Source organism: Amblyomma maculatum, chromosome 11, assembly GCF_055883805.1.
Source record: "Amblyomma maculatum isolate TAMU_Amacu chromosome 11, ASM5588380v1, whole genome shotgun sequence".
Lineage (NCBI taxonomy): Eukaryota > Metazoa > Arthropoda > Arachnida > Ixodida > Ixodidae > Amblyomma > Amblyomma maculatum.
Genome location: NC_139354.1, coordinates 111,780,693 through 111,796,345, shown reverse-complemented (window position 1 = coordinate 111,796,345; position 15,653 = coordinate 111,780,693). Strand labels below are relative to the sequence as shown.

Here is a 15,653-nt window from a genome sequence, read left to right as displayed (position 1 = left end):
GCAGTGGAACAATTCTATTTTATAAATCAGTGCTGAAAGAAATGTCGATACAGTGTATACACAGGATTCCCAATAAGGTTTTTGTAGTGTTTGTATCACGATAAGCAAACGGCCAACTCACGGCCACGTGCCGGTATTTGGGCACTGCCCCCTTGCCTGTCTGTATCTCGATATAAGCACATGCGTGTTGGTTTGCACGGGCAGTCGTCGACCAGCGGGACGCGCGGTCTGACGGCCGGATGACAATAAACCCGAGTTCTTGTTGCACCTCGGCTACAGTGTCGTTTCCCCTCGCAAGACACGACAACTTTTTGGCGACGAGGATGGGATTCTGAAGCCAGAACAGCATCCAAAGTTTTGTAAAGCTAGAAGCATTCCGTTCGCACTGAAAGAAGCGGTGGAGAAAGAACTGGAAAAACTAGTTAGTCTGGGCGTGATCGAGCCCATTTCGAACAGTGCTTTCGCCTCACCAATTGTACCTGTGGTAAAAAAAGATGGCAGCGTACGCTTCTACGGAGATTATAAGGCCTCTTTGAACCCTTGCTTAAACATTGACAGCTACCCCTTGCCCAAGATCGAAGAAATCTTGGCCACACTTTCCGGAGGGCAGGTGTTCTCGAAGATTGACCTGAGTAGAGCGTATCAGCAAGTGGTAATGGACAAGGTTTCGCGCGAGTACCTCACCCTCAACACGCACAAAGAACTGTATGCAGTAAATCGCTTAGCCTTCGGGGTGGCGTGCGCGCCTGCGATTTTTCAAAAGATAATGGACAACATGTTAAAAGAATTGAAAGGTGTGATATGCTACTTAGATGATATTCTCGTCACGGGCCGGAACGAAAAGGAGCACCTAGTGAACCTGAATGCGTTACTGAACAGGTTGCACGAAAGAGGAGTGCGGATTAAGGCAGAGAAGTGTGAATTTTTGAAACCAGAATTGCAGTTTCTGGGTCACGTGGTCAGTAAACAAGGAATTGCAGCATCACCAGAGAAGGTAAAGGCCGTATTAGAAGCCCCCGTCCCAGCCGATAAGAAACAGCTGAGAACGTTTACGGGCATGGTGACATACTACGGAAAATTTTTGCCAGAGTTATCAACAGTCATCTTCCCACTGAATCAGCTTATGTGCAAGAATGTTCCGTGGGTCTGGATTGAACAGTGCGACATAGCATTCAAAAAGATAAAAAGGCTGCTAATAAAAGCGCCGGTGCTGGCACATTACGATCCGGAAGATCAGCTTCAGGTAGTGTGCGATGCCTCATCTTATGGGCTGGGTGCAGTCTTATCGAAAGTGGAACAAGATGGTTCCAGGCGGCCGATCGTGTTTGCATCCCGCACATTATCGCCGAGTGAACGGAACTACAGCCAGTAAGAGCGAGAAGCGCTCGCCTTAGTCTTCGGAATTAAGAAGTTCCATTACTATATTTACGGTAGAGAGTTCAGCTTGGTAACTGATCACAAGCCTTTACAGACGATACTCGGTCCCAAAACAGGAATACCAAGCATTGCCGCGGCTCGTTTGCAGAGGTGGGCAATTACGCTGTCGGCCTACCGTTACGATATAGTATATCGTTCAGGGGAAAGCAACGTAGAGGCAGACTGTCTGTCGCATCTACCGCTGCCCGGGAGTGGCAAGAAGGAAGAGGACGACGAAGTAACCGCCTGCTACGCACTTCGGTGGGAGACTTTCCCGATAACAAGCTCGGACATTGCGCGGGAAACATCACGTGACCATACCTTACAGCAGGTTCTTCACGCGGTAACGGGTCAATGGCCCGAGCGAGTGGCTGATGAGATGAAACCATTCGTTTCAAAAAGACTGGAGTTGTCGGTTAACCAAGGATGTTTATTTTGGGGAATGCGCATTGTGGTTCCCCCTTATTTACAGAAGACAATCCTGGACGAGCTGCACGAGGGGCATCCTGGAGTAGTGCGAATGAAGGAAGTTGCCCGGAGCTACGTCTGGTGGCCAGGAATTGACGCCGACTTGGAGAACACCGTGAAAACGTGTGCGGCCTGCCAGCGGCAACGAGCGCTGCCTACCCAAGCTCCCCTTCATCCGTGGGCTTGGCCTACGAGGCCATGGGCCCGACTCCACTTGGATTTTGCTGGCCCGTTTCTTCAGCGCAACTTTTTGGTGGCGGTAGACGCTCATTCAAAGTGGCCGGAGGTTTTTACTGATGCCGTCGACCTCGGCAGAAGCTACCATCGGTAAGCTGCGTGACCTCTTCAGCCGTTTTGGATTGCCCGAGGTCATCGTGTCAGACAACGGGCCGCAGTTTTGCAGCGAAGAATTTCAGTTATTCCTCAAGATGAACGGAGTAAAACATGTACGCTCCGCGCCATATCACCCGTCAAGTAACGGTTTGGCTGAAAGATTTGTACGAACAGTTAAAGAAGCCCTGCGAAAGGACAACAGAGCCCGGCCCATTGAAGAGCGACTAGCCAGTTTCCTTCTAGCGTACCGGAATACACCTCACGCAACCACCCAGCAATCTCCGGCTTCGCTTTTGATCGGGTGACCTCTCAGAACTCGACTCGATTTACTTAAGCCTAGTACTCGTTCAGTGGTCGAGCAAAAGCAATTTCGACAAACTGGCAGTCGAAGAGAACTTCCGAGAAGTTTTTTCGTTGGGGACAAAGTGTTTGTGAGGAACTCTAGAGTAGGTCCAAGAGGGTTAGAGGCAGCGGTGACGTCACGCTCGGGGCCAGTGTCTTATGTGCTACAGGTGACAACACCACGTGGGGTCATGGAGTGGAAGAGGCATCAAGACCACATACGCACAAGGCAGGCAGACCCGGAGGCAACGTCTGCAGACCACGGTTGTGGCGCCCTTGGTGAGGACTCCTGGCAGCCGTGGCAGCCATCTGGGTCATCGACGGGCACTGATGAACAAAGTGCTATGCAGCCGCCGAAACAAGCAGCGGGCACAGTTGAGGAAGATCCAGGGGCGTTTGCCGCAGGAGGCGGAGTATCGACGGAAACCCTCGGTTCCGAAGACATCGATCACGACTCGGGGTCTTCTCCTGGCGACAGGGGCTACGAAGCCTCAACACGACATCGGTATCCGACAAGGGAAAGACGTCCGCCGGATCGGTACACATCAGGGCCGTGATTGTGTCAACCAACTTTTGGAACTAGAGTTTGAACCGTTCACTTGTTTCTCTTATTTCTGTATAAAAACTAACCGTTTGTTATAAATGTCAACCATATGTAATGAGAGCATGCATCGTCTAGGGAAGGGGGAATGTAGTGTTTGTATCACGATAGCCAACTCACGGCCACGTGCCGGTATTTGGGCACCGCCCCCTTGCCTGTCTGTATCTCGATATAAGCACATGCGTGTTGGTTTGCACGGGCAGTCGTCGACCAGCGAGACGCGCGGTCTGACGGCCGGATGACAATAAACCCGAGTTCTTGTTGCACCTCGGGTACAGTGTCGTTTCCCCTCGCAAGACGCGACAGTTTTTCTGAAAGGCTGATCTCGCGACTTCGCCGCCGATGGTCGACAGGGTGTCTCATCATCGTCGCAGGTCACAATACATACCACAACGCGAAGACATGTGGTCGTTGGTTGCGTTGATCTTGTAGTCGGCGCAGTGCGCAGCTCTGACAGCCACAAACGTGGTCTGCTGACCGATATGACATATCGCTGGGGCCATCCGTCAGGTCAGCATCGGCGGCATGTCGTGCTATAGTGTTAGAGTCGCTGTAAAGATTTTAACCGAATAGTTATGCTCTTACAGCCCCACAGTGATGAACTTAGGGCCTCGTGAATTAGATCATTTGTGCTAGTTGGGTGACTTTCGTGCCCGGGAAAAACAATACAAAGGGTTTAGAAACCCCCTTCTGCGATAACTTACCTGAATGGAGTCTTCTGTTCGGCGGTATTCAAGGACGTGTAACCCACGGGCGGTGAAGTGTATGGGAGAGACTGTGACCGGCATCGGCTTATCATCGTCTAGGTATCCAAAGCCATATTGCTCAGAAAAGTCAACCCTGAGGTAAGTTTTGTCGTGCCTATTGTAGAGACCGTAGTAAATAGAATGCGTGCCCCTGGAACACACAATAATATCTCGCTCGTAACTTGAATAATTAAATTTTAGAGGGCGCTGATGTCAGCTGTAACACTTCAACATTAGTTCTTTTTGCCTTGTTAAACAACTAGACTTCTGAATGAACATCATGCAGCCTCTTAATGCAACCGTAAAATTTTCCATTTCCTCTATCGGTGCCCTCAATCACAACGCGAAAACTAGTTACACTGCAAAGAAGTAATTCGCAGCTTCGATTTATTACGATGTACTCCAGGGCAAACACCTCTCTGGTACGCGCGCGTTAAACAGGCTATTGTATTTCTAAATACATTTTTCTTCTATAAGAAAGAAATGCTCTATGGCGAAACTGAAAAACTAAGGAAATTATGTATAAGGAGGATATGGTTTCTTAACAGCGAAGACAGGTTTGGTTTGGATTATGGTGTTTAACATCCAAAAGCGACTCAGGCTATAAGAGACAACGTAGCGAAGATATGGACGGCCAAGGTACAGCGTCCTTCAAAAGTACGCAGCCTGAAAAATTCGCTTTCAGCTGTTTAGCGGGGCTCCCAAGCTCAACACCTCTCGAAACCTTTTGAAGTCTGAGGACATGAGCTCCTTCCGCTATCCAGAGGTTATGGAACTGTGCATGCCAGATTAGGTACGCTGCATGAGATAACAGCACATCCCTTGGGCTGCATATTTTGATGGAACCTGTACATCCTGCTGAAGAGGCCGGTTTCCCGGACGAAGTTCTACAGTAAGCGAAGTACTGTTTGCCCGTCCACTTTTCTGGCGACGACTCTCCGCGGCCTCTCACCTTTTTGCACACGTGTTCGAAATCAGAAAGTCCGTCTTTTGAGCTCATGCGCGAAATAACTGCAGAATCCAGAGACAAGGACGTGGACTCTACAGAACAATTCACTATAATAAGGGATAAGAGCTTTCGAGACCCAGTTCTTGAAGCCGCCACTTGCCTTTTTAGTCGGATGCGGTGTGAAGTCGGTTAATGCTCCGACGCTGGAACACATGCAAGTCCGAAGGAACGGCCGCCAACGAGCGGTTATTCAGAGCCTAACTCCCCAAGAGATGGGCAGCCTCATTATAATGGCAGCGCTCTTGCACGGCACCTAATCATAACGCACACACTGGTAGCGAAATCACCGCGGTTCGCCCGACGCTCGAGCTTTAAGTAGTGTCCTGCAGGCTAAGTTGGTTGGAATTGGCAAAAACACGGTTAATTGTGCGATGTAATCGAAGCCTTTGTTGTAGAGAGGTTGCAGGCAGTCTGATTATGATGATGATGATGATGATCATCGTAATAATGCCGCGCCAGATCCGGAAGTGCCGTTCGGAGCCACCGAGGCTCACGCACGCTGTTGGCGTCTTCCCGCGACCGAGTATGAGATGTAAGCTATAGTTTGATGGAAGGTGGCCCGGTCAGATAGCATCAAAATTAAAAACCTTGCGGCCATCCGCTGCATAAAGAACGTCGAATGTCGTTTCAGCATCGGCGCAGGTTCCCTGCTAATAATAATTGGAACAGGCCCTTACAGTAAAGGCGCTGCAGTACTTCAGGCGCGACAACGAAGCATTTGGATCCTCTATAGGCGTATCGATACTCTGCAGTAAACGCCATATTAGTGTATTTAAAAGCCTATTACCAATATCGGCGGTGAGCTTAAGTGAAACATCAACAAGGTAGGTTAATGCAAAAACAGCCAAATACTGGCTGAATAAGGACAAATGCAAAAAAAAACAATAAAAAAGGCAAAGACCTATCCGACGTTCGTCCGTCATTACAAACAGCGGTTCTCGCACTATAGAGGAGAATAGCAAGTGTGGTAGTATCCGTACTTTATGTATTACATTTTGTATTGTTTTCCAGCTGCCAATGCAGTATCTTGTTCAACATTCATTTTGTGCTGACAGTCCCTTGAACCATCTTTCTTTCGGTTAGAAAAGTAAGTAGCCAATGAACACAAGACCGTATACGTACCCTCCCAGTTCTCCTTTATATTCAAATACTGTAGTTAAGGCACTGTCTTCTATAAATGTGCCTGCGAACTCCATGAGGAACTGCTTTTCGTTTGCTCTGTGTCCACTCTGTAAAAGACAATGATTAGCGCCATTTCTGTAATCGTTGCTTTGCAGGACGTCATAAATGATACCACTGGCACACTGCCATTTTCAAACGGCATTGAGTCGAGAGTCTTCAAGATCCTCAATCGCGGCTGAATTCCAAGGAGTTGTGACGCTCCCATCTTCCCATCATCTAACACAGATGTGCTATTGTTCCTCCGTCGCCTTCAATATTTTCACATGCACGCAAGCAAGCAGCCTAACATTTTCTCCTCAAAAGCATTAAAACGAAATTATTGTTCTTTACAGTTATAGTAATAATTTTCAAGAGAATATGGCTGTTTTGTAGCAGCTGAAATGCATTGATGCACTTTTCATGAAGCTGGAGTTGGTTGCTTTTGTACCGCTACTAATCATGGTGTTGCGCTTGCTGCTAGCCTACAAAGCCGGAGAAGAGTTATTTTTCTGAAAAAGAAGTTTGTTCTGAAGTCCTCTAACGTTTGCAGCGATTCTTCTGCTCTGATTTCATTTCCCAGCACGTTGCTATGAGCGCTCCTTTCGTGCACGCTGCCGCCGCTCGAGAGCCTTTGAGATCTCGAAAGGGTTCCGAGCCACTGCATTCACTCGACAGACTATTAACTCGAGGGCTATTGCAGTCACCCTTCTAGCGAGGTTTAAAGGCATTCGAGTCGGTAGACTATCCGTTTGAGAGCCTTTCGAAATGAATGCCGGCCAAACCGTATAAATTAAGACACCTATACACAAAGATGATTCATGTCTCTGGCTTATTTTCAATTACCTTTATGCAGCCCGTCAACGTCGGCGCAAAAATGCATTTTAGCTCCTCAAATCAACAATACAGGTCGTGCCGCAGGTCATAGTGGAGGGCTTCGGATGGCCTAGGACTACTTTACATGCACTGTACTGTGATAGTCATCGCCATCGACATGCACCTGTGCGTTGTGCGACGAAGACGAAGTACGCTGGGCTCGCCGTTGCAAGGTCCTGTCCTCACAGCTCTCCATCTGAGCTTCAATAAACGCCCTATTACAATTGGCGGAGGTGCCGGAAACGATCCCACCCAAACTGGAACTGCGAAGCCGTACACTACCCTCTACGACCGCCATGCAAGACACTTCGACGCTTCCGGCCGTTCCACCCACGATCATGTGTGCTGGCGTCGTGCGCCAGCGTGACCCTTGCCTGTTCAGCGGCACGGCCGATCAAGATGTCGACGACTGGCTGTCATCCTATGAAAGAGTAAGCACCTACAACAAGTGGGATGACTCATACAAGCTCAGTAACGTCATATTCTATCTGACGGACGTGGCGAACCTCTGGTTTCGCAACCATGAGGCTGACCTGTCATCTTGGTCGACATTTAAAAAGAATTTCGCGGAAGTGTTCGGCCGCCCGGCAGTGCGTAAGCTTCGTGCCGAACAACGTTTACACGATCGTGTTCAGCGCGCTGATGAGACCTTTACCAGCTACATAGAAGACGTCGTTGATCTCTGCAAACGAGTCGACCCGGCCATGCCGGAAGCAAACAAAATCCGCTACATCCTCGAGGGCATTTCTGAGGACGCCTTCCAGATGCTGGTAGCGAAAGATCCCACCAGCGTTAGTGAACTCGTGAAGCTTTGCCAGAGCTACGACGAGCTCCGCAAGCGGCGCGCTTCTAGGCGCCGCTCCAGTGTGTGCGACGAAGGCGTATCCGCATTAGCCCTGGGTGGTTCGCCAACTTCTGAAGGGAGCCCGCTGAATCAACAGATCAAAGATTTTATTCGTGAAGAGGTCGCACGTCAAATCTCACTCCTTCCCCATTTTCAAGACTCGGGCCGCCTCGTTCCTGAACTGGCTCCATCTTTGGCCCCTGCTATACGCCGTGTCGTGCAAGAACACGTCGCTGATGCCTTGCCGTCCAACCCCGTGGTGCCGCCTGTGACGGCACCTCTCACGTATGCCCAAGTAACGGCTAGGCCACCACCTTCGCCCACGTCTGGCTCCTATGTGCAGGTCCCTGCCTACCGTTCACCGCCGCATGCTGAGCCTTCGTTTCAAGCCCCACCCTCAAGATTCCGCCCACATCCTATGAAACCTTGGCGTACTACGGACAACCTTCCGATTTGCTATGCCTGCGGTCGGCCGGGCCATGTTGCGCGCCTTTGTCGCCAGCGCCTCCAACCTTCACAGCCTGACATTCGATTTTACCCGTACGATACCGACTCACGCTCGCAAATGATTCCGCCCGGTTCTCAATTTGTCCCACAAGATCGCCAAACCTATACCACTCGTCGATCACATTCTCCTCGGCGCCGATCGCTTTCTCCAATGCTGCGACGTTCTACCAGCACCGTTGAGGGAAACTAACAGTCGCAGTTCCGGGGGCAAGAACTGCGCTTGTTTCGAATTCCTCAAGTCCTCCATGCCGTCCCGCTAATGTTATCAAAGTTTCTGTAGAAGGCGCCACAGTTCTCGCTCTCGTCGATACCGGTGCAGCCGTCTCCGTCATCAGTGAAGCGCTCTGCCGTCGAATTCGCAAAGTGACCACTCCGATTTCCGACTTTTCGCTCCGCACCGCCTCATCACAGCACATTCACCCCTCCGCATCTTGCACAGCCCGTGTGCTCATTCAAGACGTCTTGTACCCCATCGAGTTTATTGTTCTGCCGAACTGCTCGCATGATATCATCCTCGGATACGATTTTCTATCGACTCATCAAGCCGTTATTGACTGTGCTCGTGCACAAATTGCCTTCGCCCCCCTCTGTGATGCCCCCTTTTGTGATACCCCTCCCCGCACTGCAAAACTTCTCGTCGCCCATGACACCGACATTCCTCCGTTCTCTGCTGCCCTCGTACCACTGTCTTGTGAGTGGGTAACTCCTTTGACTGCGATTTTTACACCTTCCGAAGCCACCTCCCGTCATCCCTGCCTCCTTTTTCCGTTCGCTGTTCTCGAAATTCAAGACGGCAAGAGTGCACTTTACGCCTCGAACCCATTTTCTTGCCCAGCAGTCCTGCTCCGTGGCGAATGCATTGGACGTCTTGAAGAGCTTGATCCCAGTCATATCACCACTCTTGCTGACTCAACCCCCTCCTTCGACGCTAGTCTGTGCTCTTGCGATGTTGCGACCGCTTCGACGCCCTCCGACGTTTTCCAACATGCTATTGATGCTGATCTTCCACTTGCGCAACGTGATCAACTTGTCGCCCTCTTGCAGAACTTCGCTTCTTCATTCGACTTTCCTCAAACTGACTTGGGCCGCACGTCTGTCGTAGAGCACACCATCGACACCGGTAAAACTGCACCTTTGCGCCAGCGCCCCTATCGCGTGTCGGCTTCGGAGCGCCAAGTAATTGCTGATCATGTGGACGACATGCTCCGTCGGGGTGTCATTCGGCCATCCCACAGTCCCTGGGCGTCTCCAGTTGTGTTGGTACCTAAGAAAGATGGCTCCTTCCGGTTTTGTGTCGACTACCGCCGGCTCAACAAGATCACGCGCAAGGACGTCTATCCTCTGCCACGCATCGATGACGCACTAGACTGCTTGCAGGGCGCCGAGTTTTTCTCCTCGTTGGATTTACGATCTGGCTACTGGCAGGTGCCAATGGCTGACGCTGACCGCTCTAAAACTGCCTTCATCACACCAGATGGATTATATGAATTCAACGTCATGCCCTTTGGGCTTTGCAACGCCCCGGCCACATTTGAACGCCTCATGGACACTGTGCTTCGTGGATTCAAGTGGCGAACCTGTCTTTGCTATCTCGATGATATCGTAGTCTTTTCTACCGATTTTCAATCCCACCTGCTCCGACTGAAGGACGTTCTCACTTGTCTCGCTACCGCCGGCCTCCAACTGAATCTGAAGAAGTGCCGCTTTGCTGCTCGCCGACTAACAATTCTAGGTCATGTCGTTTCTAAGGATGGCATTCTTCCCGATCCCAGCAAACTTCGTGCAGTTGCCGAATTCCCACGCCCAAAATCACTGAAGCAGCTACGAAGTTTCATTGGCCTATGCTCCTACTTTCGCCGCTTCATCTTAAATTTCGCCTCTATTATTGCTCCTCTCATCCAGCTCCTCTCCGGTAGCTCCGACCTCTCCGCATGGACACCTGCTTGTGATGACGCCTTCAACACTTTACGCCGTCTTTTGGTTTCGCCTCCCATCCTCCGCCACTTCGACCCAAATGCGCCAACTGAGATTCACACTGACGCTAGCGGTATTGGGATAGGCGCCGTTCTCACCCAACGCAAACCTGGTATCCGAGACTATGTGGTGGCGTACGCAAGCCGCACCTTGACCAAGGCAGAGTCCAATTATTCTGTTACGGAAAGAGAATGCTTGGCCATTATTTGGGCCATCGGCAAATTCCGTCCGTATGTCTATGGCCGACCATTTTATGTGGTCACTGATCATCACGCTCTGTGCTGGCTGGCGTCCCTCAAGGACCCGTCCGGCCGCCTTGCTCGCTGGGCTCTTCGCCTCCAAGAGTATGACATTCGTGTCATATATCGCTCAGGCCTCAAGCATACTGACGCGGACGCTCTTTCGCGCTCACCGCTGCCTCCCTCTTCGTTGCCTGATGAGATCTGCGCCTACGATTTGTCTTCGCTTGCCACTATTGACATGGCCACGGAACAGCGGCGCGACCCGTGGATATCTACACTTCTGGACTTTCTTTCAAGTCACTCTCCAGGTCGTCTGTCTCGGGCGCTTGCCCGCCAAGCTCACCATTTTTCAATTCGTGACGGGCTGCTCTATCGCCGCAATTATCTTCACGACGGAAGGAAGTGGCTTTTAGTCATCCCCCGTCATCTCCGCGCCGAAATTTGTGCTGCTTTCCATACTGATCCCCAGTGCGCCCACGGCGGAGTGTTGAAAACCTACACGCGCTTGCGTCTACGCTTCTTCTGGCGTGGAATGTACCGCTTTGTCCGCCATTTTGTCCGCTCCTGCCAGTCTTGCCAACGCCGAAAAACTCCTCTCAAGTCCTCTGCTTCGTTGCAGCCGTTGCCCTGTCCTGCCCGTCCGTTTGATCGTGTCGGCATAGATCTATACGGTCCCCTTCCTACAACTTCAGCTGGCAACCGCTGGATTATCGTGGCAGTGGATCATCTAACCCGCTACACTGAGACATCATCATTGCCCTCTGCTTCCGCACGCGACGTGGCTGCCTTTATTCTGAAAAACCTGGTTCTTCGCCATGGTGCCCCTCGCGAACTGCTCAGTGACCGCGGACGCGTTTTCTTATCAGACGCTCTTGAGGCTCTCCTGAAAGAATGCCGCATCATACACCGCACCGCTACCTCGTACCACCCTCAGACGAATGGACTGACAGAACGTTTTAACCGCACTCTCGGTGACATGCTGGCTATGTACGTGAACACCGACCATTCCAATTGGGACCAAGTTCTACCGTTTGTTACTTACGCATATAACACCGCGACACAGGCCACTACTGGATTCTCTCCATTCTTTCTCCTTTACGGGCGCGAGCCACCCTGTACTATGGACACACTTTTTCCCTACCGCCCTGACGTTTCCGAATCTTCCCCGCTATCCGATGCCGTCACGTACGCAGAAGAATGCCGTCAGCTCGCCCGCTCTCTCACAACAGAAAATCAGTGGCAACAAAAATACCTCCGTCATACCGGCGAATCTTCGCCATATCTCCCGGACACACTGGTGTGGCTCTGGGTGCCCTCCACAACCCCTGGCCTTTCAAAGAAGTTTCTTGCTCGCTACCACGGGCCATATAGGGTCCTCCAGCAAACATCTGCAGTCAACTACGTAGTTGAGCCCGTCACGCCCTCTGCGGACTTGCGTCGCCGTGGTCGTGAAACAGTTCACGTGAACCGATTGAAGCCATTCTATGACCCCGCTGTGCTTTCCGCGCCATAAGTCGCCAGGATGGCTCCTTTTTTACCCGGGGGGAAAATGTACTGTGATAGTCATCGCCATCGACATGCACCTGTGCGTTGTGCGACGAAGACGAAGTACGCTGGGCTCGCCGTTGCAAGGTCCTGTCCTCACAGCTCTCCATCTGAGCTTCAATAAACGCCCTATTACAGCACCAACTAACCTGTTGTCCTGCAGGATACAGAGGTTCTCGGAATCAAGTGCTAAGTAGCTACCAAAGCTTGAATTGAATCCCCCCCCCAAAAAAAAAAATTAGGAAGAAATGAATTTCAAGATTTAGCGGCATGAGGGAAGGTAGAAAAAATCTGTTCTCCCTGCAGGACCGACTTCCCGCTTTAACCGTGGACGACGACTTTAATGTTCCACCAGTGAGCGATGATCTCAAAGGCATCTTTGCGGAAGGCGCAATAGAACCGTTATTACCAATATAAATATTTTTGTTATCGAAGCCGAAGCGTACTACTAATTTTTATGCAATAGCCGAATCCAACAAGATGATAATGAGCAGCAATGAAGAGCTATTTGACGTTCCGGGGGTAACAAAAATAGGTTTAAGAAACATTGCAGCGTGGGCAAATCTTCTGTTGAAAATCAAGTAACATCTGATATCTTGTAGAATGGCAGAGAGATTGTGCCAGAAATTAACGGGCCGTCCTGTATACCGATTGCTTCGTGACCTCCTTTAACCCGTGGTGTTACAAAAAAAAATTGAAAAAGTAAGACCAAAGGTATTAAGTACCTATCATTCCAGTGATACTGAAATGATCAATATATAGCTACCCATATATGTAGAATTCTAAATTATGAGATAACATTTGACACATTTGAGTCATTAGCCATCAAGCAGACATTCTGGAACCGCAATGTAAAAGGTCCTGATAAAACATTCTGGAAGACAGGCGTAGTAGCAGCAGAGTCAGCGTAATCCTTCATAACGAAACTAATTAAGTCGTAGTAAGGAATGGCGTCCGGCTAGTGGACAAAATCTCTCTAGTAAGTAAGTAACTCCGTAGACTAAATGAAGAACGCCATCAATGACCTGGACAGGAGGAATATTTAATAAGTTTTGAAAGAGACAGCAATTTAAGATAAGTAACGAAGCGCTGGAAGAAGAGGGGCATTAACAAACAAAGGGCCGGTGTTGAACGTTGACTGTATAGACCAAGGGCGTGAAATAATAATAACAATAAAAGTTGAGTTTCTTATACAAGGTGTTTCTAGACAATAAATGGCTGTTTACTAGCACCTCTAAAGCGGAAAGTACATAACAGTTTATTCTTATCGGTATTCACATATGTGAGATTGAAATTAAAGGCTAACAGAAAAAGTTTAAGTTGAGGAGAACGCAGCGAGCTGTGTGAAGAGGCTTGATAGCTTTTAGATTACAAGGTACAGAAAATAAACAGAGGGTGTCATGGAACACACGCTGTTTAACATTCTAGTCGAAACAAAGAATAGATGGCCATGTGATGCGCAGTGAAGATATCCGACGGCCGCTAAAGGTAACAGAGCAAATTCCTAAATGAGGAACGCATAGCAGGGGGATCCAAAGAATCATGTGAGAGAGTGAGCTTAGATCTCTGCGGGAATAAGAGGGCCACAACTGGCACATGAAAGTGTTTATGGGAGAGCAATGGGAGAGACATTTACCCTGCAGTGGGCAACATATCAGTTTGATTATGTCCATACTTGACTGGGGCTGTTTCCACTTTCCGAAATGTTTTTTTTTTTTTTTTCGCAGTGGGGGAAATGCTCCACAATTCTTCATAGTTTTTTTCCGACCCAGTTTCCAGTGTATACTGAGGCAGTGAAAAAGAACCAGTTGACCTTACCGTGTAATAGGCATGAGCTCCCCGTTTGTTCCTTGCTCTTAATACAACTTGTAACTGCTTCATTGTACCGCGGTAAAGTGGCGCGTTAAAAAGGGCCATTGTGACACTACGGTGATCCACTGGCTGGTTTCGACTGCGAATCAGCACTGCGAAGAGATAAAGGCTAATCGGAAAACTCTGTAAAGCACCTGTGGAGGCAGTTTACTGCACTTGCGATGAACGTAGGGGCTTCTGAATGTAGCGGGATGCGCTTCTGGCTAAGCTTACCATAGCAGTACGAGCACAGGGCATCTGAAAAAAGGCGGACTATTGTGTTAGGTGCTTAATTGTCAATACAAAGCACGTAAATCTGTCGCGCGAAGAAATGAAAATGCCGCTGCCTTTTCTGTGGGCGAAACGAATCATTACTGGGTGCCTACATTTATTCAACACTTCTTTGTGCAGTCAGGGCTATCCAGCCGTCAAGTGCACATCGTGAGTTAGAAATACTTCAATAGGCTGTGCATAAATGAAAACGCCGGGAACTTATCGTATTCCTGAAGTTATTAGCAAACTTATTTCCCCAAACACCCCTTTTTTCGGATACACTACCATTACGTCTTTGATTCCAATTTTTAAAGATTGTATGTATATGTATCTTAGTTCAAATAAAGCTGGCCTGCTTCTTACTATATCTCAAGGCCTGTGCCATCTGTAGAAGACGTGTAAGTTATGGCATCGCATAGGGGTTTTTAAGCCAGAAACATCAGCACTCACCTGCCAGGAATGAGAGCTTCAAATGCCTCACAAAAGGAATAGTCATCAAGGTCTCATGAATTAGGATTAGATTTACGACGCTTTGTAATTAGCCTCCGCAGTCTATTTGTTAAGATATATTTATTGTTCAGTTGACCACGTTTTTGAGTCTCGACTGTTTTGACGTTTGTACGTGTGCCTATACATAATCATCTCGAAGAGTGCCATTTCCTATTTTAAATTTGTCGGCGTGCGAAATAAACGTGCAATCAACACGATTGCGCTGTGAGTTGCCCGTATTTGTGTCCCGTGGCAGAACCTGAATTTTTATTATGAGGGTCTAAAAATAGGGATGCATCATATTCTGAAACTTGATTTCTTGGAACGAAAAGGTTCCATGGTATTGTTCGGGAAACATTTCCCTTTATTCGGCCGTTATAGTGTCGCAATACTGAGAATCCTGGGAGGTTGAGACGTCTACATTTTTATTTTGCTAGATTACTTTGAATGAGCTATACAGTGATATGCATGCTAGAACATGCAAGGCTACCTCCCATTTTTCTTCTCACAAGAAGGTCATGATTGCAACTGGTTGGGGCGGCTCAGCTGCAACCTTAGTGGCAGTCGAATATTGTCAGCAGAACGAAGCATACCTACAGAAATATTGGGACCTGGAGGAGAGCGGAAATATCCTCGGGTTCAACTGTGGAATGTTATTATGGACAATGTTCACCTCCCTAAAGCTGTAGGATAACGTGGGGACGCCATCTGACTGTGAGACTTTTAACGGGACAGCGTTGGGGTCCCTAATCAGACACGCTTTTCGGTCTTAATTCTTATTGGCTCCGGAGCGAAAGTCCATCTCGGTTCGAACGGGTTGCAATGATTTGAACACTTCAAGATGAACCAAATTTGGAAAGTGGAGATTCGCTTATGAACATTTCTTATGCTAGTTCTACGATACTCATACACAACAAATTAACAAAAAAATGTTGTTTATGCAAATAATTTTGCATTAAGTCATGCACATATACTGTCC

The 15,653-nt window shown here is 48.9% G+C and overlaps 2 protein-coding genes across 2 annotated transcripts in view; one reads left to right on the top strand and one right to left on the bottom strand.

The window, feature by feature from the left end:
- The window catches only part of LOC146174679 (uncharacterized), a 29,399-nt gene extending 15,421 nt beyond the window's left edge, over positions 1 to 13,978 (bottom strand). Inside the window, exons 1-3 of the mRNA XM_084585433.1 lie at positions 13,880 to 13,978; positions 6,038 to 6,144; positions 3,865 to 4,057 (exon numbers count right to left, since the gene is read on the bottom strand). Coding sequence (XP_084441559.1) covers positions 3,865 to 4,057; positions 6,038 to 6,144; positions 13,880 to 13,978 — 399 coding nt within the window. The remainder of the gene's footprint in view (positions 1 to 3,864; positions 4,058 to 6,037; positions 6,145 to 13,879) is intronic.
- The window catches only part of LOC146174677 (uncharacterized), a 158,342-nt gene that overhangs the window by 101,485 nt on the left and 41,204 nt on the right, over positions 1 to 15,653 (top strand). The window lies entirely within an intron of this gene.